This window comes from Symsagittifera roscoffensis, chromosome 3 (assembly GCF_963678635.1).
Source record: "Symsagittifera roscoffensis chromosome 3, txSymRosc1.1, whole genome shotgun sequence".
NCBI classification, from domain to species: Eukaryota; Metazoa; Xenacoelomorpha; order Acoela; family Convolutidae; genus Symsagittifera; species Symsagittifera roscoffensis.
The window spans coordinates 53,611,732-53,638,102 of NC_087064.1; the positions used below are offsets into that span (position 1 = coordinate 53,611,732).

Below are 26,371 nucleotides of genomic sequence, written 5' to 3' on the forward strand. Positions count from 1 at the left end.
ATTTGGTTTATTTGCACAATCAAAGTGTAGTGTATTATTACGAAGATTTTTTTCAACCTAAGTTGCAAATAAAAGCGCTCATTTATTGGCAATTTGGTATATTTCAATTTAAGCATTTACACAATTCAAGTTAAGAGGTATTTAAAAAAAAAACAGCTTATAATTTTTTCTCAAAAAAGGAACACTTGAAATTTGTTTTTTTTTTACTAATCAAAAAGACTTTTTGTTACCAAACAACGATAAGTCATCTGCAACAACAGACCATTATCGAAAAATGTATGGTGCTACTGGCCAGTTTTTCAGACAAGAAATATGATCAAAGATGAGCCCGATTACCGAGATGGCGACCGTGTAGACGAACACGGTCGGCACGAGCGGCGCAAAAAGAGCCGATCGCCCTCCTCCCGCAAACGGCGCTCATCCCGGGAGAGACGCCACAGATCCAGATCGGGATCCAGAGACAGAGAGAGGAAGGAGAAGGAAAGTAATGCGCCTAGGAACAAACACGGTCGCATTAGCAAGAGGAGGAAGCCCTCTATCTACTGGGATATGGCACCAGAGGTTAGTCCGGTTGTACGACTAATCAATGAAAGATCATGACTAGTGATTTATAGTTTAATGTTTGCAGCGCTCCCACTCGAAAATCACTATAAACTTGGTCTCAATTTATCAATAAAAGAATTTTGTTTTAATATTTTCTTTTTTGTTGAGAGTTGTCTTATTTGAGGAAGCCTTTTTAAAAATCAATCAACGAGTCACTAGTGCAGAACAAAACTTCAAAGAAAACAAAGCAGCAATAAACTCTGTTGGGAAGCAGATGCTCTTTAATGGATATTTTGTGAAATTGAAACAATGGAATATTGGAATGAAATTTCCGTGGTTTTATTTCGTATTTCATGTCGCAGTCATGTAGGCTGAATATGCTCTCTGAGTTAAGCGTTTAGAGTTTTTGAAATCAGACAATGTGACAATTAGGTCAATGAGAACATTTGTTTGATGAAAATGAAATTGATCGATGAAATGTATAAACCCTCGTGCTTGATGTGAATGCATTGCAGCAGACAGTACTTATTACGCGAGTGATTTTCCGCTAAAAGACCTGTAATCAGTGCAAATGCAGTCACATTAATCAGGGTTTTTTCTAATTTCAAACGAACAGTTTCCTTTTTATCGAATAAATGTTCTCATTGAGCAGACTCGCATTGTCTAATTTCAAGTGTCAAAGCGTTTTTAGCTTTTTGTCAGTGCGAGTATTCATCTCTGTTTCTTTTTCAGTAATGACGATCGAGAGATTTTAGGGTTTCGAGCACATGACGCCGATGCAGTACAAAGCACTCACAGCATCCGGACAACTACCAGCGTCTACCTTCGCTCCTGGAACTCTGGGTCCAAGCCTGGACGGTGGTTACGTCAGCATGCAGAGTCGTAGAATCTACATTGGTGGGATACCTTTTGGAATCGCGGGAGACCAAATGGTCGACTTTTTCAACCAGAAGATGCACGAACAAGGTCTGGCTGTAGGTCCAGGCAATCCAGTACTTGCATGTCAGATTAATATAGACAAGAACTTTGCGTTTTTGGAGTTCAGAACGCATGAAGAAACAACAGCAGCGCTTGCATTTGATGGCATCATACTTATGGGTCAGCCTTTGAAGTTAAGAAGGCCTAAAGATTACGTGCCTACAAGTGCAAGTGAAGTGGGTTTGGCTCCTGGAAGTTTAAGTGGGGGAATCGCGCCTTGTGTTTCGGACTCGATTAACAAGATTTTTATTGGTGGATTGCCCAACTACTTGACAGACGATCAAGTGAAGGAACTGTTGCAAACATTTGGTCAATTGAAGTCTTTTAGTTACGTGAAGGACCCAGCCACTAATTTGAGCAAAGGATACGCTTTCTGTGAATATCTGGTAAGTATTTGATTTTGTAAAGCTAATAGAAATACCTTTTCGGCTTTTTTTTATCCTTACCTCGAATAAGCATCAGTTTTATGGTGTAACGAGGGGTTTTACAAGGTTAAGTATGAGGACCAAATATGTTTGTAATGGCCTAATTAGTCTGCATGCCATTTTGTATTTGATCGGAAAATAAGAATATAAGATAACATGAAAAAAGTTTGCTGGTGGGGGTAAAAAAAGGTAAAGCCGTCTTTTCTCCCATGTTAATGACAATTTTGCAAACTCGAGTCATTAATGCTGTTTTGAAAGGTTTCAGTAAAAAGAGTTTTTTTGCCGCGGGCCTCTCTCTCGCATATATGTATCCTTGCGATAAGCAAGATATTGCAATCGAGTACTAGAGTTTTTCACGTAACTGAATTTGTTCACAGAATGGTTAAAATTAGAAATGGTAAATTTAGATTAAGTTCATATCGATTTCAAATTTTATTGCGTCTCCGGTCCACTTGGCCTGGAGGTAACGAAAGCGACTGGGACGGCAATGGTCGTGAATTCGAATTTGACAGTACCTATTTTTTTTTTCAAACGGGAAGTATTTCCAAAAAATAGTCGGATTTTTTTTGTCTGCTGATGTTTTGTCGGCTTAGTTGCCAGATCGTATAATTGTTTTTTTTGCTGCACATTTTGCTGCTTTTCATATTGTAGTTGCTTTTAGTGTTTTGATTTATTTGTGCTGTTTGCAGTTTTTTGGCTGCGTATGTTTTTCTTTGTTTTTTTTTTGCTTAAAACCTTTATTCTGCTCAAATGATTTCGGCTTTTTTTTTCAGCTTAGTGACCTACTTTTGGGTCGTTTCACGGTAAACAACTTTTATTCTCACTGAATCGCACAAATTGCTATAAATTTTATAGAAAAATAGTTTTTTTTTCTGTCGGCTTGATAGGTTTCGGGCCAAATTATATCGGCATAATGGCCTTATATTGCGTCTTTCGACGAGCTTAACCTTTTGATTTTTTTGGGTTTATAGGGTTTCTGCTTAGATGTTTCCAACTTCGTTACCACTTGGTAGTTTTTCCTTAAAATTGACTAAGCGGTTTGTGTTCGGTTCAAAACTAGCCTGATACATTTTGATAGAACTAGGTTTTTCGACATATACAGTTTTTTTTCTGACTTAGCGGCATTCTGGTTTTTATCGCAAATGGTGCGAAGCCGAGTCTCTCCTCTGTGTATATATTGGCGCCAAGGCCGTTTTAGAGAGTATTGAGAGTTATACCGCTAAAATTGAGTCGTGTATGGTCAAGGTATTCAACTTCCGAGGGGCGGGGCGTCCCTCCCCTCTAATCCGCTCCTGCCATCTGCAAACAGTTAAATAGCGCTGCATTTTGAGCCTACAATATGTCGTTAAATTTTCATGATCATTACGATGCGGGTCATTTGGCTCCTTGAAAATGAGCAATTTCACAAGTCCAGATGTACGCCATGAAATTTTTCGGACCGATAACCTTAATTAACTGTAATCGTACAGGACGGGAATATCACGGACGAGGCTTGTGCTGCTCTGAACGGGATGCAACTGGGGGAGAAGCGGCTGGTTGTGCAGAGAGCGAGTGTGGGAGCCAAGACTCAGCAGGTGTCCAGTCAGCAGATCAACAATGTCCCAGTGGTGCCACAGCTGCCAGGACTGGACGCTCAGAAGGTGGCAACTGGCGCTGTCAATCCATTCAAGATGGGAAAACCGACTGAAGTGCTTTGTCTCATGAATATGGTCAGTAATTCAGTAGTTAATTTAAGCGCCGATTATTTGTTTTTCCAGTGTAAAGTTCCTAAAAAGCGTCGAAATCTTCTGCACGGTCGGAATTCAGCTGTGCGTTGAGGTATATTGTCCACATTCCTGCCAGGCGTTGAGGCTTTCTTGGTTTTTATCCAACTTATTTTTTTTGCCTCATATGTCGGCTTTGTTTCTGGTGTTTTTAAGATTCGATGAACGTAGTGAAGACTGTTAGTAGTATTGTATCGTGTCCCGGATCCTAAGGGGGGGGGTCCTTCCTAAGGGGGGGGGGGGGGGTCCTCACGTAAAGCAAAATCCTAGGAAAGGGGTCCTTAATTTTTTGGAGGACCCCTATCCTAGGATTTTGTAAATGATCGCAAGTTCCCACCCCTAAAGTAAAAGACCCCCTCCTTAGGATCATGTTAAGCTGAGCTCAACAACCGGGACGCGATACAATAATTCCTTCTAATTCCTTTGAAAGCGGTCCCTTTTCCCGCGATAATTAAAATTAATCGTCCTAATTCCTGAACTTTTCTTTTTTCGTCCTAGTTTCATGTGGATATCATTTCCTGGCTTTCTTTCTTTTCGTCAAAGATTTGTCATGCTATTAAAGTTTATTATTCAAAACAAGCCTAAGGATTTCACACATTTGTTTGAATTAACACTTGGTTTGTGTCTACTAGTTTATTTGCCTGAAGCTATTTATGTTAAAACAGTGATTGAGCTCAATACGAGTATTTTATTAGTTGTAAATTGGTAAAAACCAAAACATATACAAGTCGAAGTATAAAAAGGACGAAGAGTAAAAATCATCTGAAAATATATGTTTCAGACTTTAATGTTTATTGTTTTGGTTTTCTTTGCGGTGTTTTTTAGATGGTCGTTCTTCTGAAGCTTCAGATAAAATAAATGGGTTTTTTATAGGGGGACGTTCACGGACTCGGCTACTAGAAGCTTCTTCTTCTTCTTGCAGCTCTGCTTCTGAGTAGGGCCGCTGTAAAAATCCCCAATCCGGGAGTGTAAAATCGGGAGAACTGTTATCAGTTTCATTGTATGAGTTGGCCCACTCGGTGTCCATGTAAATGTCTTCTAGAAAAGCATTTTCTTCAGCGGCTTTATGGCCAAAGGGCACTGTCGAAATTCCGTCGAAAAGTAGAAAACGTTTTGAGTCGAATGGTGATAATGCAAGTTTGTTTTGTTTCACTGTCATATTGGTGTGACCTTTCGAAACTATATTATAGTTGTATACTCTCATTGTTTTTCCAGTGAATAATGTGTCCCTGAAGGTTTGGTGGACCAGTTCTCTCTGTGCACTCCGTTTAATTCCTTTGGCACTCAATTTTTGAGTGCCTTCTAAACAATAGCAAAATTATTATTCTTTTCTACAACGTTGGGGATAGCTTCATTTCACTTCAGCAACTCAATTTATACCGAACAAAATTTGATTCATTTTACCAAAAAAGAGCAGAAGACTCTAAATTATGATTAAAAAAGAGGAAACAAGAGGGAATATGTTGTCAGATAAATCAACGTTTAGGCAACATTGTATAATGTTGCCTAAATCAGCTAAATGCCCATAGTTTAATGCAACAAATTAAGGGGTGTAGGTAGGTTGGTGGTGGTATTTTTGTTCTGTAAAAGGTAGGAATGGGGGGTGGAAGGGTGGCTTAAATTTTATTTACCATTAAGGACGACCGAATATAGTTTCGGTTTTAGGGCGATGAATTCTCTGATCGGCTTCCCACCAGTCTCGTCTTTGAACTTCAGCACAACTTTCTTGTTGGTATCCTCGAACAAGAAATGGTCCTTATCGTAATTTGAAAAGTCGAAATCAGCTTTTATTTTTTCCAAGTCTCGGTAAACGTCATCAGTTTTTATGGCGTAAATAAAACTATCCGTGTCGGAGTAAAGGAGTTCCAAGTTTAGATTTGGTTTCATTTTTTGATAGTGAAACTGAAACATGAAACGCTTGGCGAGGTCTAGGATGGTCGCACCAACTATCATAGGTTTATCCCACAATATTTTTGTTACTGAAAAGCTAATTGTGGCTAATTGATCGTCAATGATTTGAAAGCTTTTCATTGTGCTCAGAGCTGTTTTTTGTAAAAGTTCTCTCTCATTCCTTACAATCTCCAGCTTCTTTCTTCCTAACTTAGACTCCATTGTCTTACCGAAAGCTGAATTAACAATTAGCTTGTAGAAGTTCTCCTGGAATTTATTTACCGCGGCTTTTCGTAGGCGGGTGTTGAGGTCGACAAAGGGTGCCATCCAGTGACTTTGGCGGAACTGAAGAACTTTTCCGAGGTGAGTTATTTTCATTCCTAGCTCATGGTACAATTTTAGGGTAAGGTAGTGCAAAACATAACCTTCTTTAGGATGCAAGGTCTGTAGAAGCTTTGGCACTTTTGGCAGTGTGGTGATTCCCAATTTTCCCAACATGTCGACTTGCTCGTTGCTCATTGCACCGATGTCCACTACTTCACGAGAGGGGGCAAGGGGGTAATCAGCAAAGAAGTCGTGAAGCTCTTCGGGTATGGTTAAATTGACTTCAACTATATAACCCCATTCTGATGTTTCGCTGGTGAGCAGTATGTCTGCCAGACTTTTTTCAACTATTGAAAAATCGTTTAAGGGCAAAGGGCAGTGTTTCATTATCCCCCCGTACAAATTGTTTGCATCAATATTGAGGATGTAGCTTGATGGTTCTGAGGGCGAAAAATCGTCGAGGTATTTATTGTTTGCTTTGTAAAATCGGCGCGCGTAAATCGACGACATGCCTCCTCGTATCATTCGCTGCACAAGGTCTAGATGTTCACGGTCCGTTAAGAGTTTCAGTTCGGGCTTACAAACTTTTAGAAAGGCGTCCCCGGAAAGGTTACTTGCCGTGAAGTAACAGGCGCAATCCAGCCCGTATGTTTGATAGCAAACTTCACGAAAAGCTTCGAAAACGGAAGCAAGCAATAGCACATCTGTAGTCAAGTACAAGTCGTGGTAATCACCAAGTGAGCCACACTTCAGTTCGGTGAAAACTTTAAGGGCATGATTGTACTCGCTTCTTGAAACACTCACATCCCCTCCTGTTAGACTATTTTTCCACATTGCTCGTGGGGGAAGGCGAGTTTCTCGGAATTTTTCGAATGAGTTGAAGTATGAGTAGGGGTAATGCCCTTTCTGTTTCAACAGACTGACTTTTTCACGTGAGTGGCCGAGTTTTTCAAAATAGTTCTCCAGCAGAAAAAACTTTTCGTTGGGCAAATTATCGACAAGTTTTGCCAACGATGCCAGCATGAACCTATACGAATCGATGAATCTCAGATTTTCGTAGAGTTTTTTGATTTTTCCGTTTTTGTCCGTGTACGTTTTTATGTAGACTGAGATTGTCAAGGATATATATTTTTCTTCAGATGCGGGTATTACGGAAAAAGTGTTTTCCGAATCGCTTTTTGCCAGCGCTTTGATTATAAAGTGTAAATCATAATTTGACAAATTATGAGCTACCACTGGAATGTAATTTGTTGTTTTTCTATTAACGTTACACTCATTGTGTGCCCAACCCAGAAACTTGTTGGTGTAATGGCAATGATCAAGTACCACTTGATCATTGTCGGAAAAATCATTCTCGCATATCCAACAAATTGTAGCATCTTCCCGTTCCTGGTCTGTTATACCAGTGAAAGTGTAATATTTCCTTTTTTCTACGTAAATTTGTCTCGCTAACGATTCAAGGGAGCTAATTAGCTCTTCCATCACATTCGGTCCTCTTTTAAGCTCAAACTTTAACAGGTCTTTTTTCCCAAATTCGATTACTGCTAACGCGTAGCCGCACGGTTGATGGATTTCAATTGTTTGCGTGCTAGATTTTCGCGGATCAGGTTGCAGTCCGTATACTGGTAAGAGCAGTGACTCCAAATCAAAGTAGATTACTCTGGGTACGTACCAACGAGCTGTTAAGTTTTTGAACTTGTGGTCATCTTTTCCCGGCTTGGGCATTGTTATGACGACATCTTCGTCTTGGTAGCACAGTTCTTGATGTCTTCTCAAAGTTTCGAATGAAGCGCATGTGTGGAAACATTTGCGACAAATCTCAGATTGAAATCGGTGCACTTTGTGCCGCACGTACTCGACCAGTTTCTGGAGATCACTTATCAACACATAGTGATATTTTGATCCATCTGTCAGCAGCAACAAGTCCACAATCAGGCTAGTAGTGAATCTGCTCGATACTCTTATGGGCAACAATTCGCCATCGTTGTACCTGAACAGAAAAATAATTTTTATACCTAGGTTTGAAATGAAATAAAAAGGGTGTTTGAATAGGTGAAGAACATTATTGAAGGAATTTTAAAATTTTTAGAAGGAAATTAGAATTTGCTTACCGGAAGACGTTGATTTGACAATTGTTCAACTTTTCAAATCTGTCCATATCCATCAGACCCATTGGCATTTCGTATTCCCCATTGATTTTCACAATTCCTTCTTTGTCGAGATTGTAGGTTGAGACTTTGTTTTTCTCCAGCCACCGTCTAGATGTGGGGTAGAGGGCCGGCTCATTCACATTGTGATATGCGGCAACAAAGGAGTAGAGAAAGCAACGGTCATCATCTTTAGTGTTGATATTTGTGAGCAGAGTAGATGCTGCGCTGAGTGCATCAGGTAGCTCGAGGTAGGATCCTGCTCTTATTGGTGAGAAGGCCGCGAAACTGATTTGCAATTTTTCAATTCTGTCAATAATCCATCCGCTACCATGAGAAGAGAACGAATTGACTTGGTTGACCATATGTTCAATCAGTTCCAAGAATTGAACCCCAGCTATTCCCTCGAAGTACACTGTCAATGTCTTAGTGTTCAGAAACAGCATGGTCCTTTCGAAGTTTCCACTGTCCCCGTCTTGCACAGTGGGAATTTTGATCATTCCCACTTCCACATGGAATTGCACCTTGTTCGGACCCTCTTTGACCCTTTCCAGTATAAGAGCATCTATTTCCTCCTTGTTTTGCATCATGACTTGAAGCAAATCCATTTCTTTTTCACCAACTTTGAGATCGTATCGACGCAATTTGCCTCTGAACGCGCTTTCCGTTGGGGCAGCGGAAGACGTCGTCTCAATGCCGTCCCAAACAGGCAATGCGTGCTTCTTCAGCAAGTGTTGTCCATAGCTTTCCGCGGTGAGAAATATTGTATGGCAATAGATACAATGACTATTCGAAGTCATGTCATGTACCAGCTCGACGTGCTCTCGGGCTTCCGACAAACTCTCGAATGACTCTAGACACTCATCGCAAACAGTTTGAGGAGGAGGGGGAGGAAGGATCTTGTGAACTTTTTGCTCATGTCTTCTCAAGTTCCTTTTAGAGCTCAGTATTTTTCCGCACTGCTGGCAAGGAACAGGTGTCGCGATAGAAGTAGAGTTCGGCATTGTTTGTTGAAGTTACTGAAGTAATTCAGGAAAATTTCAAGAAAATTTAGGAGAATTTCAAGTAGAACTGGTTATGGAAAAGCAAAAGCGAGAAGTGACTAGCGCCAAAAAACTTTGCGGGTAAGGGCAAGTAGAAGCCATTAACGAGAGTTATACTTCGCCGTCTTGGCAATAAGTCTTTTCCTTTCCAAAAACAGGGTTTATTCTAGCTTTAAGCTCTATATGTCTCATCACTCTGCTCAAGTGGAGGGGTTTTGTATACTAAAAACTGATTCATTTACAGCCTCAAACTTTTGCTGTTAATTTTAAGGGTTAGCGATAAAATTTTGGCTTTTTTTAGGCGACTGGTTTAGACTTTCAATTAACATTTCAGCACTAAATTACAAAATTTAATGCTTAGAATGATTCAGATAGAGCCTAAAACTTTTTCTGACTAATTTTAACCGTGAAACAGTAATTTCCTAATGATTTCAAGCCCACTTCTTGGTTTGCGTAAATAGGTATAATAAAAAGTAGATTTATGAGATAAAAGTATTCAGAAAGTAAAGCCCTCAACTAACTAATTAAGTTGAAAAAATAGTAAACTTAAAAAATGAAAATTTTGCAAATTTGACACCTTGATAGTTACCGATGCATGATAAGCATAGATTGTCATTTGAATGTGTAAAAGATATCGGAATCAAAGTTTCCTTCATGTCATTCGGTGTCCCGTGAAACATTTCATATCATGTCCTTCGAAATATTAAGGCATGGCCGTTTGGTTTAAGGGGCAATAGCTAACCCGGCGTTGCTCGTCGCTACGCTCCTCGGGAACGCCTCCCGTTCTGTAATTTCAAGTGAAATTTTTTTTTTTCAAAATAAAGGAAAACCTCAAACTTTTTATGTTGTGAAAAAAGGAAAAGTAATGTTTAAAAAAGTGTCTTTTAAATCTATCAACAAAGAAACCAGTAAGTTTTGTGGGACCTCGAGCACAGTTCTACTGGTCAAGTTCGAAATTTAAAAAACATAATTTTTTAACTTCTTTTTTCCTTCATTTTTAGCTTGAATTATTCGTTCGTTTTAAATTCAAGTGAATGTGGTTTGAAATTTTTAGGAGCTATCTGATACGTAATTAGGACAAGCGTAGAAATTCAAAAAAAAAACAATTATAGCCCAATCAATGAGAGTAGACGCCTGAAAAGTTGTGATTTTTTGAGAAAATCTGATTTTTGTGAAAATATTGAAAAAAAAAATTGGGAAAAAATTTTTTTTCTCTCCAAATCCATTGAAACTACCCTCAATCAATTTGCCATGAATTTCTGAGCAGGGTTAAGGGTCATGTTCATTTTTCGAAAAAAAAACATAATTTTTTTTTTTTCACATTTTTACCAAAAAATTGTCCGTTTTTCACCCAAAACATGTATATGAATGTAATATAATGCAGATTTATGGCTTAAAACACTCTCTGTTACTTTGCGTAAGACCTGGCTAACCCCACCGGGCACAAAGTATGATGAGAGAGCGAGGACAGAGAGTGTTTGATAAAAAAGCCAAATAAATATGGTTGGACTACCAACAAGAAAATGTTGGACCCTTCCATATTTATCTTTCTTTTGAAAAGAAAGCAATATCCCGAAAAGGATATTCCAAATGGGGTTCACTAGTGAGCAAGTGTATTTATCTCTCTCTCTCTCTCTCTCTCTCTCTCTCTCTCATTCTTTCTCAAACAACAATTTTAGCGTAAAATTATTCTCGATTTCTGATTTTTTTCTAGTTTTTCTCTAAGATTTTGCTGAAAACTTTACGGGGCAAACTTTAATTGATCTATTAAGCAAAATAAAAACTGAGACAAAAAATATACACACAGTAATGTTAAAACAGCTTAGAAGTCAAATCAAACAAAAATGAAAATATAAAACCTTGGAATAATATTTGAAACAAAAGAAGGAAAGTTTTTTGTTTAAGTTATTAGAAACCTCGAAACTGTAGTTTTCTCTTTTTTGGCGCATAGCAAGCTGCATTTGGAGGAGTGCCTTGAATGAGATCTGGGGTGACTAGATCAATTGTCTCCGCACTAGATGAAACCCGAGCATCCGAATAGGAAGTTGATTGTTCTGGAGTTGAAACTGGTCCCCTAACAAACGACTCGGGAGACATTGCTGTCGGAATATCCCAGTACGCTTCGCGCTCTGCATAGTCACGAATACATCCCTCCTGATTTTCATACAACGGCATTGACTCGCAGTCATACGCGAAGAGAATTTTTCTTGGAGACTGCTCGAGCGAGGTTGTGTCGTTTATCTCCGTCTTTTCTAATGCCGGATAGCTCTCGTGAATAGTGCAACTCTCGTACATTCGTTTTCGATTCTGTCTAAGTAGATCGATGTGATCAAGGAGGTAGTTTGGTAGCATGATATGACTTTTTGTAGTCCATTCCTCGTTTTGATTCTCGTCGTTTTTTCGGGGAGCCAAGTCATTGAACGGACTTGCTGTAGACGGAGAGACTCTCTCTTTCTGTTGATGGATGACTGCAATCGACTCTCTCGTGTATGTTTGGTAGATAATGGTTCTTTCTCGATCAGACACTGAGATTATTTGTAAAGGACTAGTCATGACTTGAAGAGGTTTAAAGTTTTGTTAAAATGAAATGACTGAACTACCGAAATTGAGAGAATGAAAAGTATGAAAAGTTTATTAATGAAAATGAGATCAGGAAAGGGGTGGCATAGTTCAATTAGGTCAAAGCTAATAACTTTTTAGGCGAGGCTATCAAATTTTATTCATTCTTTTAAGCATGACGCCTGAGGTCATGTTAGGAATGAATGTGAAAACCCGATTTTTTAGATTTATGTGACAGCTTTATTATAGTGGTTACGGGCGAAAGCACTCAAAATCAAGTTTTCATGATAGTTTGCCAGACATTCATTGTTATGCTGTTAGAAATTCATTACCATGATTCATAACAGTCATTAAAATAACCGTCACAATAAATAACACTAGAAGATTTTTAGACAATAGCCGGGGGAAAAAGTAACTAAATACCCATATAAAAAGAGGTTTATCGTTAAAGAAATTATATCCTTGGTGATTAAGTCTTATCAATATGGCTTAGGGCGCTCGTAAACTTTATCACCTAAATTTTTACTTTGGGAGCGCATGATCTGTCTCGTATACTGTGATCAGTCATTCTTCAACGTTCCACACTAAAAACCAGTTGGTTGTTATTCATTTATAATGTACGCTTCTCTTGACACGGATGTAGACTATTTCGATGATTTTAGGGATATATCTTCGAATGATAAACGTTTAGTTAGAGTCGGTGCAAAAACATTCGCACAGACCGGTACTTACATAACTATCAAATTGTACAAAAAAGACGAAGAGGGAACTTTTAAGTATCGACAAGGAATAACTTTGTCAACTGGTGAATTCGAGTCCTTGGCGGACAATTACACAAAAATTAAAAGGTTGACGAAAGCAAAAAACTGCGACGTGACTGAAAAACTTAGAAAAAAGCGAAACAAATCTAAAAAATCTTCATGCTCTGAAAAGGAATGCGAAAGTGAAAACGATGATAACTGTCGGGTTGTGTAACATTATCAACTCGTTATTCGATTGAAACTTCAAAGCAATGGTTGAAGCAATGTATGAGCAATCCCCTGATTATTTCAAACAATTCCGTAAAAATTACAAATTTTTCATCCTGAATCATGAACCCAACTTTTCAGGCTTCGCTTCAAAAGCAAATTTTGCAGTATCCTCCCATTCGAATAAATTAGATTTTTGCAACCATTCGATTGACAACGAAAAACATTATCATGTGCTGGTCGAATTTACGAAAGAGTCTACCGATTTACTTAACAAGATGACTTCAAAAGCCTTCGTTGTTCCTTGTCTTCTCTCTACATTCAAATATTTAATTTTGGGTTGCTCCAACTATGAATTGTCTGGCCCTCTGATGGAAAAACTGAAAATAGCTGTGAATTATAACTCTATCAACAACTTAGATGTTAGTGGTGTTCCAGTTCGCAGACGATTGCCTCAAGTTTGCTTCGGCTCGCAGACTAAATCTGTTCAAACTCAAACTGACCTGATTACTAACGTAACAATTGAACGCTTTACTAATATTTTGAATGGTGAAAACGCTGCTGAGTTTTCTAAAATAATTGACATAATTTTAAGTGGGTATGGTTGTATGGAAATTGATTCAAACACTTTGTTTGTGAAATTTATCATGGAGAAGAAATTCAAGTTTTAAATATTGGTTTTCTTTCGCTCTTGTATACCAAAAAAAAAAAAAAAAAAAAAATTGTTACTACACAAGCGGGAGGCGTTCCCGAGGAGCGTAGCGACGAGCAACGCCGGGTTAGCTATTGCCCCTTAAACCAAACGGCCATGCCTTAATAATTCGAAGGACTTGATATGAAACTTTTCGCGGTTCACATAAACTTGCAGAAAAAAACTTTGTTGTTAATAAGAATGAATTGAAAAAAAAAAAAACGAATTTATAAATTTTACAAAAACATCAATAAATTAATTTAGAATAACATATGTTTGGCAAATCTTATCAAATCATGATCATTAAGTTTGAAACCTATTGGAAATTTGTTTGTAATTATAACATGAGCAACATAAATACAATAAAGTCCGCATAACACTGAATCAGCTGATTGTATTGGTTTTTTCAACAGTAGCTGATTTCCCTCGTGAATTGTTCGTCGCATATTCTTGTACACGAGGGGATAATCACATAATCGTTTACCTAGAGGATCTGCGAAGAATATCTGTCCTCCAGCTTGAGCAAAAAGCAACCAGTGGGTTCCAGGTTGATCCGATGGTGAGGCATTCATAATCATGAACGTATTATCGTTTTTCAGTACTGAAGAGCATGGCAAATCTGCCGGAAAAACACCTCTAAAGCGATGTTTCAAATGTTTACAACGGTTAATAATTTCTACTAGTTGAAGATTATCCATGTCTATCTTAGGTCATAAGAGTGTTTTTGGTAATTTTTCTATCTGAACGCACATAAACTGTTGATGCACGCTCTCCCATAAACAATAACTCGACGTTATTAGCGAGACCTGCGTCAAACTTGAGTTCGAGCGAAATAGTGCAATTGGTCAATTCAGGATGAATAAAATCGTGTGAAGCCTCCTGAGTAGACGTGAGATCAAAAGCCATAATATAATGATTATCATAATTAGCGAGACTGATTCCATGACTAGTGTTTAAAACAAAATCAAGAGCCTCAAGCGTATTGTAATAAATTCTTTTATTGTCTGATGTTGAGATGGGAGTTCCGGCAATGGGTAGACCGTTTCTGTAAACAATGATCTCATTCAACCCAAATTTCTGGTAATGAAAAGGGTTTGTTCTATTAGTACCCAAATATGCTTCGTTTATGCTCATTGCTACTATCATTCTTCGAACAGGTTCTTTTGCAAAAACATCCTCTTGTCGCCAGCTTTGTACTCCTGCAGTTGCGAGAAACGTTTTTGGTACTACTTCGATGTAATTGTAAATTGCCGGGTTCTTCAACAAAGTTTTTTCTATTGATGAGAGAACATAGTCAGTCACAGTCATCTTTCTGACATAGAGGTTAGCTTCGATTATTTGGACCTTGTAGTGTTTAGCTGAATCTTCAGATATGACAACAAAATCATTAGGAGAACGTCTAAGAGACAATCTTATTGTCACACCGCTAAGTAGATGCTTGTCACACGACAAAAAATCGCAAGCAATTTTACCAAATAGCTTCAGCTCGCTCGAGGCCGCAACGAGACCTTTACGCTCCGTAACATCATCAGCTCTCCTTCCAGCACCGTCAATGGCTGATGGATTTTCTTCATAATAATAACCTTGACAAGCCAACCATGTTTTCTTGGCATCATTACCGTATGAAAACTCGGTCTCAATAAAGCTTTTATGGGCAAAATTAGCATTGGTAGTTGATATTTTTTCACCATTCAGAGACAGTGTACACTCAGAAAATAATGAAGATAAAGGATTGTTAACAAAATACGGCGTATCTCTGTTTGCCGCCTCTGTAGCATGTGTTCGAAGCACGTTTCCATTGCTTCGAACAATTCGTGCAACTATTTCCAAACGAGTACGTTGAAGATCGATGAAATTATTTCTGTCGCCGAGTACTTCAAACTCTAGCATAGGACCATCAGGGGAGTAGGAAGGTCCAATTTTTTGGGTGAATGCATTTTCAAAAGTGACAAGCAAAGGCGGTTTCTCAAATAAGTCCAAGGAGCTGTGAGTTGCTTCACTCGGGATTAAATTAGAAATCATTTTTAACCCTTGTAAAGAAATCGGAGCGACTTCTCTGTGCAGTTCGTTTTCTGGGAATGACGCGTCTCGTTTTTCGTTTAAACGCCGTCGTTCTTTTCGGATGACTTTTCCGAGATCTACTTCCTCCTCCTACTTGCTTTTTGATTGTTTTTCTAACGGTGCTTTTGAGTGCCTGCTTAGGACTTTTTCTTTTTGTTGCAACTTCTATCAGTTCTGGAGCTGCCTGAAGAAGTAGTTCTTTTCCGATTTTTTTAGCCGCGGGTATCACAAATTTTCGAGCCAGTGGAAGTGCGACTCTTCCTATTCCCAAGGCTAATGCACCGAAGCCACTGCCTCGTTGTCTATAATGCCCCGAGAAATGTGGTAGGTTTGCTTGGTTGTGGTAATATGAATCCATTTTGATCAATTGCTAAACTTTTGAAATTTCAAAGTCAGAACAACTTTTCCCCCTCCAGCGAAAGGAACAAGTCCTCCAGTTTCTGTGCGCAAGTTCACAGAAATATTGGAAATATTATTGACCAAAAGTTTTTTAAAATCCAAATTACTAAACACTTTACGATGATTCGGTTCAATTGTACATGCGTAACCGTTTTTCACTCGACGATTTGTATCAATGACTCGTAAAAGGGGTGCTTTTGTGTCTCCGACTATTTGATAATGAATTATGTCCAGATAAATAAACATAAGCTGAGTACCAGCGCATACATCAACGGGATAGTCAGCAATAAGATCTTGGGTAGAGAATGTGCTATGTTTCGTGCTTCCTTGTTTGTAACCTATATGATAACCAGTTCCATCTCTGACGCCTTTGAATCCAAGTAGACTAGGAATTTGCGGGCTTGAAAAAGTTATACCTTCCCAATAATGCAGCCATAAGGAAAGATGTTTGGTTATTGGATCTATTACGTAATCCAATTTCTAAAATTCTGTCTTTCGACGAATCTCGTCCAGTATTTGATCAATGCTCGTATATTCTCCTTTTGTTAATTTTGCTGTTTCTCCAAGGTAAGGTCTGGAGATCTTGTCTTTCTCAACTTTCATGCTTGCTATAACCCGATCTTTTTTGTAGTACACAATGTTGTTGTCAGTTACGTTGTTTATCTGAGTAGGGAAGGTAATTTCTGTAACTGCTACTCTCCATTCACCTTGCAAATTTATTTCTTCACTCAGGAGATTTTTGAAGTTGGCCAGAGTGTTATCCTTAAAAACGTTCATTGATGCAGATGAAACTAGGGTAATTGTGAAGGAAGGGGGAACATTATGGGTGAAAAGACTGTCGGAAGTGCCCTCAGTCATGATTGTCCTTCTCCAGAACGCGAATCAGTTCAGACTCGTAAAATTTTCCCTCAATCGGTTCTCTGTTAGAATCAATCAAATTGTATGTTGGAGGATTTCGTGTTGGTATGTCAAAAACTTCAAACACTTCATCGGTGAACGATTGTTTGTAACCCTTGCGAAAACGTATGTCTACTTTGGCAAGTCTAACATAATCACCAACATAAAGCTTTGGACGTCGAACTAACTTCAAAGACTGTTCTGCTCTTAATGAAATCAGGCGAGGAACATCTTTTTTAGTTACTTTATTTGGTGCAAGATTTGTGACACGATTTGTTCTCGAATTAATTGCATTGACAAAATCTTGCAATTTGTCGATGTATGAGTAAGTCCATTTATCCTCCAAGTACTTATAAATAAGATTTTTCAAGGAACGGATATTTCTCTCAGCGAATGCGGACTTTTTCTCGCTCTCTGTGCTATATGTGTTTATGCCTTTCTTTTTACATAATGCTTCGAAGGACCCTTTAAACTCTGTGCCCTTGTCCACCCATACTTTTTCCGGTTGTTTTGTCGTTATCATTAGTTTGAACGCTTCTGCTGTTGTAGTAGCATACTTTGATTTCAAGGGTTGCACTCTGAGATAGCGGGACATGCAGTCAACTGCAACAAGCAGATACTTAACATCATGGTTGTACTGGGCAAGTTTATCAACAAAGGCCAGATCTAATGACCAGATTTCGTCGATATCGTAAACTATGACCTTGAGTCGCGGCGTTTTTCGGATCACAGTTCGATATTTTGTGTAAGCAGGTTCAGTATGAAGGAAATGTTTAACTTTCTTTCGCGACAAATTGCTTGCTTTTATCAAGTTGTTCACACTACCAAATAACGCGGGACCTTTGTCACTGTATTTAGTTTTCAACAATTTTTCTTCAATCTTGGTAATTTTCCCATTGTTTTGTTTGCGCCTTCGTCTTTTCTGACGTTGGAGAATCTGAATCGTTATGGGGCGTTCCGTATGAGTCAGAGCCTTCTTCTGACTCTTTTTCACGTTTTTGGTTTTGGGTTTTTCTATTACCGCTGAGACTTTTTCGTTTGTGTTTTTTACTTCTCTTAAGGTTTGCACTACTTTTTTCCTGCCAAGTGGGCGATGTTGAGCGGGTTCTTGAGGGTCCGGGTTCTCGTTTCTCTTGAGCGTTAAAAGACGCTGACTGAACCGCGTGTTTGGCATTTCGATTTATTACCAGGTTTTCATTCAAGTTGAGAGCAGTTAAAATGTTAATGAACGCCGGATTGTGTAGTTTTTTCGTTGGTTGTTGTATGTCGTATAAAAATATTGTAGCTTTAAGTCCTGTTGGTACTTTATCTACATATATCACCTCATTGTCATGGTTTATGGTTACTCTTTCTGAATTTTCTATAATTTCAAGTACGGTTTTTGCTCTAACAAATTTTTTGTCTTCTAAAACTTGTAACTGTCCTAAAATGCTTTCGGTCTGTCTATTGTGTTTCTCTTCTAGTTTTTCGTCTTTAACACGTTCGACCGGTACTTCTTCATCGTCCGTTAACAGTTTAAGCTGTTCTTGTTGGGGCTCAACATTATCCGTAAATGTTTCCTTCGTTGCAGTAGTCTTACTAGTTTGTGGAGGTAATTGGGGTCTAAGCCGGTTAAGATAGGACAGTTGAGCATTTTTATGTTTAATATTATTATCATGAAGAACACGTGCAGCATGTGGCTGCTCTTTAACATATAAATGTTTCGGAATTAGAATGAATTCTTCAGCAGTCATCATTAAGTTGTGAGGTACTTGTAACAAAAATAAAGTATTTGTCGAACTAAATGGAAGCCTTCTTTACTCAAAATAATCGCACGTTTTTTGACAACACTGGTTTTTGGAGTTAATAAGTATTTGTATGCTGTCTCGAATCGTTCGATGTTTGCGATTTTAACGGGTACGTTTCCATTGACTACATTGAGCAAACATTCACAAACAAGTGTTATGATCTCACGATTTGAAGTTTTTCTAATTAATCTTCTTAGCTGGTCAGGTTTCAGTTGTACCATATGCCGCAGAATAGATAAGTTTTTCTTTTTCATTTGTGATTGGAGTAGTTTCTGCTTCAGATAAGGGTAAATAAAAAACTGTTGGCCCAGGTGGTGTGATATTTGAACAATATCTCAAACAATCTGATGTACGGGGGTCCAAGTCGATTAGAAGATGTCCAAAAGAGTCTCTGGTAGCTAATTCGTAACAGTTTCTCAAAAATTTTGATACATTCAATTGTCTTCCTAATAGATCTAGTTGCTGAACGTCGCGAGGCGATTTGAACAGAATGATGTGTGAAGTGTTCAAATCAATCGTACGCGACCATCGACTTTGTTGAAACAAGTTATGCTTAACATATATTACATCTATCCCTCTATGTCTACCCGCTGTCGCTAACCTAACAAATTCCTTGTCATTATAGATGTCTTCACATGAATCATCGAAAACTAGAAGAACATTTTCTAATTTTCTCACAGATTCGAATCCGTCGAATTTCATGAACTCCATATTCACTTCGCGAGAAGACACTTTTTCTGAGAATGCAGGTTGCATCTCTTTGTAAAGATATAGAACGGTTCCAAATTTAGGGTAAAAAGTATTTCCCATCAGAAGTTTCAAAATTAACTCAGTTTTCCCGGATCCTGAAGGTCCCACTATCGCCATAAAAATTCTTGTCGAAGTATCAATCACTTTATTCATATTCTTGGGTTTGGTAGTACGTAACCAACCAAGCCTGATAAAATCGAGAACCAAACTGACGTTTCTTCGCAACTTAATTTAGTGAAAGAAAGTTTGAGAATGCAGAAAGTTAGTAAAATTAGAATTACTACCATTTGCGCAACAAAAACTACTTCAGACCTTGGCAAAGTTACATTGTTACAAAACTTCCATGATTTTTTTTCACTGTTTGTCTCGTTATAAACAAACTCTGTTACTAATGTTGCGTCAGGTTCATCTACTGCTGTTGTTGCTTCTGACATTTGAGAAACTATTTATTCTACAGACTGCGTTAGACTTTTTCTCTCTGCGAATGAAGCTTGTAAAAAATTAAATTACTTTTGAGAACAGTAAAAAATTTCATAACGTGTGAAATCTCTATCATTTATGTCATGCATTTCTAAAACAAAGTTTGCTGGGATATTTGCGGTTTTTTTGTAGTACATTATTTTCTTCACAGTATCCTCTTTCACAATCGTCTTAATCTCATCTGGCAATTCACTGCTGTTTAGATCCATCTGAACTCCTGGCTGACGTTTGGGTACTAAGACTAGTTCGGGAAGACATACTCCTCGCTTGCTGGCTAACATTTCTGATAAACTTGAATCTCTGGAAGTATACAAATTGATCAATAACTGGAAAAAACCTCTTCAACGTAGACAACTCTTCTTCGGAAATTATTATTTGCTCCTTCCTCTGAACAATTTGGCCACTGCAATCAATACGCTCTATTCTCGTTAATGAAATTTTAATATCACCCTCTGGAGTCATCCACGCACAAAGCATTGAATTTTGTGATAGGTATGTCTCCACTTTCGCTGATCTCTCGCTGTTGTTCATTTTTCAACCAATCATAAAAAACCTTGGTTTTCTTCAAGGCACAATGATTCCTGGAGTTGTAATGTGGAATATGTTTATTGCAACTTGGATAATTTTTAAAATATAAGTTTTCAACCCGAGGACAGCCCAAATCATCTAGGTTTTCAATCTTTCGGTCCAAGTACTTGGCCAAAAATTCTGTCTTTTCTTTTCCTTTAGCGTAAAAAACGGCACCAGGATTTCTCAGCACAAAACTCTGAAGTATTTGATTCAAGTTTATATAAAGATAATCACCGTTTTCCCAATGGAGACCGTGTAAATAATTAGTTAACCAGTTGTAAGCTTTTTGTTCAAGCTTTGGTAGTATATTGAAATTCACTGGAGGTAGGAAAATGAGTCGATCGCTGTAGTCTGAAGTTGTTATTGCTAATTCTTTAACCACAAAGGCGTTTTTCTTGTAACGAAAGCCTTCCACGTCAAGCACAACTGATCTCTCGCCTAGCATTCTAGTAAATGATAAACTTCTGGTTTTTTCAACTTAATGAAAAGGCAGAACGCTATTCCACTCAAATGTCCCAATAAGCTGTTGTTACAGTTCCAGGGCAACATGTAACAGTACGTGGGACCCTGTTGATAAAATTCGTGTATAAATCCGGCCGCATCGTGCAAAATAGCGTGCAATCGTAAAATTTTGGAATTTTTCAAATATTTGTCCAAGGAAGAGTTATCAATACCAATCAAGCCACCATAAGGTCTCAACTTAATTAAAATGTCGTAGTTAAGGTTATCAGAACTAACAAAAAACAGAGAACATGCAGCTAGAAAATAGTTGCGTCGGTTAGAATTATCAGGATAAGTTTGTTTCAAAGACGTATAAATTTCGTGAATTATTTTCAAATCAATAGGAGTTACTCTGCTTTTTTGCAATTTCATTATTTATTTTTTCCAACACCTCTCCAACCTGCTGAATTTCAAGCCAGTGGAAATAAAAGTGACCTTGCAAATACCATTTAGACTCATTAAGATAACGGTGGTAAATAATTAAATAAACCACCGGAAGTTTTTTGTATTTTGATAGCTTGTTGAAACATAGACGGATTTTTCTCTCCAAGTCTTTATCAACCCATAATGAGTTAAAGTCAAACGAATAGTCGAAAACGTTTTCATAATCAGCAATATTCAAATCGCTCACAGTGCCATACTTTTGTTTTGTAGAAATGCACCAAGAGATTTGTTGAAGCTCACTCAAATAAAATTGTTCTTTGAAAATCAACTCGTATTCTTTCTTTGAAATTTCCTTTGCCCTTTCGAGGAAGACGACGTAGCGTTCATTACATAATTTGAAAAATGAGTTTTTTTCTGCGGTTGAAAACACTCTTAATTGTAAATGTTCATTATCAATATCTTCAGTACACCAAGTTCCCTCTAATTTCATTTTTCTTATTTCAAAATTTGACAATTTTATCATTTGGTATATTTCGCCCAGAAACGGCCGCCGCCTTTTGAGAGTAATTTCAATTTACTGCCTTTTCACCATAAAATTTAGGTCAAGTTAAGGAATTAGTTTACTGCTGCCAACAGTTAAGCTACGCTGCCAAAATGGCCGGCGAATTTTTATTATATACCATAAAAGTCAATTCCCCGTTCACTAACAAATTTCAACTAGGTCGAAAGTTCATTTACCCTAAACAAGCATAACAATTAATATGATTCATATAATTAATCAGGACCAATAATTAGGACCCCAAAATTTGGAATTAGAAAGATTTTTGTATCGTGTCCCTTGTTGTTAAGCTAAACTTAGCAAGATCCTAAGTAGGGGGTCTTCTGCTTTTTGGGTGGAAAATCTCTTTCGTTTACAAAATCCTAGGATGAGGGTCCTCCAAAAAATTAAGGACCCCTTTCCTAGGATTTTGCTTTACGTGAGGACCCCCCCCCCTTAGGAAGGACCCCCCCCTTAGGATCCGGGACACGATACAATACTACTTATATATATGTTAACTTTGTACCTAGTAACGAATCCCGCTCCTTGCAAAGGCGGGAATTTAGTTATAAGATCCCGTCAATTGATTTTTTTTCGATGATTATATCGCTTCGCATGCTTGCATATATCAGCAAGATGTTAGATTGATACATTTTTTTTTGAATTTTCTAAACATGATTTTTGCGAGGTAAAAACACAAAATCAATCATAGTCAGAGATAACGTTTTTTCAAATGGGTTCTTTTCAATCAGGTTTTTTTGAGTTTTTCTGCTCGTTTATAAATCATTTGGATTTTTAAAAATTATAGGAGAAAAAGACAAAATTTAGAGAGCGACAAAAGGTTCAGCAATCAAGCTCTTATAACATCTTATTATTTTTAAAAAAATGGTGCTTTTGTTTTAGGTTCACTAACATCGAATATGAGAAAAAACTATCGATTCTGTTTACATGTGTTGGCTCCGCTTTTCCCATGTTAACAACCCCTGAGCTCCTCGTGAACTTAGCCGACACATTTCACGAAGAGACGGATGAATGGGTCGAAAAACAAAAGGTGAATTTGAACGACTCGGGTCAGAATTTAGATTTTAAGGTTAAATGATACATCGCTAATAGCATATAATTGCCAACTACATCAAAAATATAGTTTAGTATATTTTTAGAATGTTGCCAGCAAAAACAGCCACAACTATCTATTTCAACAAAACATTTTCGAACATAAAACTGACACAGAAAAGAAAAGGCAAAAACCCGGTAAAATTTAACTAGACGCCCTTGAAGCTGAAGTTCCTAAGTTTTCGAGCAAACAGTTTCGACAACTAAGTTGCATCCTGTTTAAATCAGGATAATTGCTTTATTCGTTTCCAATTTTCTTTCCAAATTTAATTTTTCCTCAATTGTGTTATGTAATAATATGGATAAATGGCGCGATGCTACGATAAAAAGTACGAAGAATAAAAATCCTTACAATAGTTATGTTGTTCATCGCACCAAGTTTTATTGCTCAATGACAGCATTAAAATTGTTTATCAGAAGGGGTTTCAAATGTATAAGAAATGGAAAAGAGCCAGCTGATGATAAACATATTTGCATCAAATCTGCTAACAAAAATTTGAAATCATTTTATTAACTATGAAGCAAAACTTGTGGTCCAAAATCACTACAACTACAGTAAACATTAAAAGATGAGTAAGTGCTAAGCATAACCGACGAAATCTGCTAAGCATAACAATCATCGAAATGAGTCGAGTGGTGTACCAACCAAATTAATGCCCTTTTAGTCGTGTTACAAATGACATCCAATAATTTTCAAAACTTATTATGCTTCATTTGAGCACTTAAGATGATTTAAATTCAAGCAAAGAAATGTAATTTTTGGAAAATTTCAGCCCCTGTTCCAGAATAAAAAATCTTTAAAGAGAATTTCTGCCAAAACACTGAAAAACGAACTTTGGAAATTTTTCGTTTAACTTGAAGTTTTTTATCGAAAATGTTTTGTTTTTTCCCTACTTTACTGTGATGGTCGACCATGCCTGATTTCTAGTTTTACGTTCAGATCGTTTCATCACTTCCCGCAAAAAATATCTACACAAAATTGAAAAAAATATATATATATTAATCGTAAAATTTCTCTGCGTTTTGCCCAGTAACTGGCTATCTTTGTTTATCTTTAGCATTGATATAAAGGAGAACACTTTTGTTCAGTTTGATAGAGTTTTCTCTTGTTTTTTAATTATTATTTTTGGGCTTTTTGAACTTTAAACTGAATGATATGGTCTGTAATTTAGTTGGCAACTGATTCCATTTCTTAGATCAAACATATTCCATTATTTGTTTCCCATGGTCAGTTTTTCTTATCAACTTTTAATCTCAGACCCTTGAGTCAACTCCTACTAGATAAAAAAACTCCTGGAAAATTGTTCTAGAATTGGATAGCAAAAACAAGGAAGATAAAAATAATTTTTTTTTTTTCACACTGGGAGCAAGCGAAAGATTGAAAACTAAATTTACAGAAAAATGATATGTCACAGACAAAACGACAAGCACCAATTTGTACACTCCGTGGCTTTCTTCTAGAATACAATGGAAAAGAAATGAATTGAATATAGTAATAGTTCAACCTGGATAGAATGAATCAGTTTGCCTGTTTTCACAGTGAGCATATGCTGTTTTTTTTTAAAAGTTCGAATGTTTTCTAACATTCAAAAGTCGTCTCAATTAGAAAAAACAACAACGACATGCGATTTTAACACAGAGTTCCATTGTGAGGCTCTTGACCAGTAAAACAACATAACTTTTCAATAGTTTTAATCAAAATGGTTTCTTTGCTTTCAAAACTGAACACTTCAGGAATTTTTTTGAGTGGTGCGTGCTTTCTTGAATACAGTTTTTTTCTAGTTGTTAAGAATCAATCCAGCCCAATAAAACCCATGAAAAACTCTGTTTAGCTCTTCTTGAATGACATGTATACGACCGCATTATCCGTGTGAACTTGCCAACCAAAGCAGAATTTTTTACGAGCCCAAAACGGGGGTATAAAACTCGTTAAAAAAATTGTAGTGTTCCCAGTAGAGAACCTCGAGTTACATTTGATATATTATTTATTTCGTTCAAATTGAATGGTGTTTCTACTTTTTTACTGATAACTCTCGTCAAATTAGGAAAAAAGCGAACATAATTTTTTCTCCCATAGTTTAAAACTTATAAACTGACATGGTTTCACTTTCGGAGTCCCAATGTTTTTGATGCAGAGTTAAGTTTTCACACAGCTCTGATTTTAAATTTTTCTTATAGAATATTGGAAGTATTTGAATAATAATCACCTTTTTCTTGTTTCTCTGGTTTGAAACTATAGCCAAATGAAACAACGTGGTAGTCAGAAAATTTTCTATTTCAGAACTGTTGCCGTCTTTTGCTAAGCTTCCTAGATTTAGATCTTTGTTTTTATCGTGATTTGTTTTTTTGGACAAGCTGTGTCAAAAAAAATTCCTCCAAACAGAATCTTGAATCTTGCAATAAATTTAATTTTGCGTATGATATTTCCTTCACTAGGAAGCACATACGCAGTCAGTTGGTGAATAAAAACTTTTATATTTCGCCTTTTGGTGGCCAGTAAGCAGTGGTCAATTAAAGTTTTACTTGATTGTTTTTGAATCTAATACAATGCAATTTGCGTTTTTGATCGTCAAACTGAAAATTTGGCTGTAGGTCAAAAAAAATTTCAAAGTGAAATCATTCCTTTAAAGTAAACGGCCAAATACACAATAAGTTTTGGTGCAAGTCCTTGTACTTTTACAAAATTCATGCAGGTTTGCCACAAGTTTCACAGTAAGGAATCCACAAGTTCCGATGACTGACTTTCAATTGTCAAGTTTCTCATAGACAAACTTCTCTTTTCAACTACTATGGTTCTTCATTGTTCTTTCTTCGCAGTTTCGACAGTATTTTGTCACTTTCTGCTTGAGCTTCATAATTTGTTTCTCGACTTTTAGGGTTAGATTGAAATCGTTTCAGGCTGTTAGATGAATTTTTTCGTTCCCTTCGTGATTGTTAATTCATTTTTTCGTTGTTGTAAACTTTGTTCAGGCACTACGAGTGTTTTTTACGAGGGGCCACTCTGTTTTGTTGCAAAGTAAATTTTGTCACTGCTTCCCAGATTTTCGCGTTGTCATCAGAAGACAAACTACGCAAAAAAAATATCCAGTCATCAATTTTAGTGACAATCTTGGCAGCTTTAATTGAGTTACTTATCCAGACAGATTTGAATATTATTTCAATACAATTTAAAAGAGATGGCCATTTGCTCAAAAACATTGCTCGTTAACAATTCCAGTGACTTTTTTTGAGAAGACATTGCATACACCGTGATAAATAGCTCAACCAGTTTCCATTTTTTAGAAATTAATTTTGCTTATCATTTTAGCCTAATTTTAGATTGGTTTTGTGCGGCAAAATATTGCTTTTTTTATAAATGGATATCTGATAGCTCTCTGAAACGCTGCTCATTGATACACTATCCGGTTTGTTGATTCACATCCAACCTTGATAAGTTTTTCACAACAATACGGCTACAATTTATCGAAAAAAGAAGCTCTGGTTGCTGTGTGCCCTCCTTTTATTCAATTTTTTTTTCATTAAGTTTTGAGAAAAACCAGTTTTCAAGGCAACACTTTTGC

The 26,371-nt window shown here is 37.2% G+C and overlaps 2 protein-coding genes across 2 annotated transcripts in view; both read left to right on the top strand.

The window, feature by feature from the left end:
* Positions 1-26,371, top strand: part of LOC134842939 (flap endonuclease 1-like) — a 323,491-nt gene that overhangs the window by 223,917 nt on the left and 73,203 nt on the right. The window lies entirely within an intron of this gene.
* On the top strand, positions 271-3,779 carry LOC134842904 (splicing factor U2AF 65 kDa subunit-like). The gene is made up of 3 exons (XM_063859426.1): positions 271-561; positions 1,299-1,907; positions 3,416-3,779. Exons 1-3 carry the CDS (start codon positions 313-315, stop codon positions 3,761-3,763), a joined length of 1,206 nt encoding a protein of 401 aa, XP_063715496.1. The 5' UTR covers positions 271-312; the 3' UTR covers positions 3,764-3,779.

Coding starts and splice junctions, on each gene's coding strand:
- LOC134842904 (XM_063859426.1), top strand. CDS start 313: ATGATCAAAGATGAGCCCGATTACCGAGATGGCGACCGTGTAGACGAA. Junction 562..1,298: donor ACTGGGATATGGCACCAGAG/GTTAGTCCGGTT, acceptor GAGAGATTTTAG/GGTTTCGAGCACATGACGCC. Junction 1,908..3,415: donor ACGCTTTCTGTGAATATCTG/GTAAGTATTTGA, acceptor GTAATCGTACAG/GACGGGAATATCACGGACGA.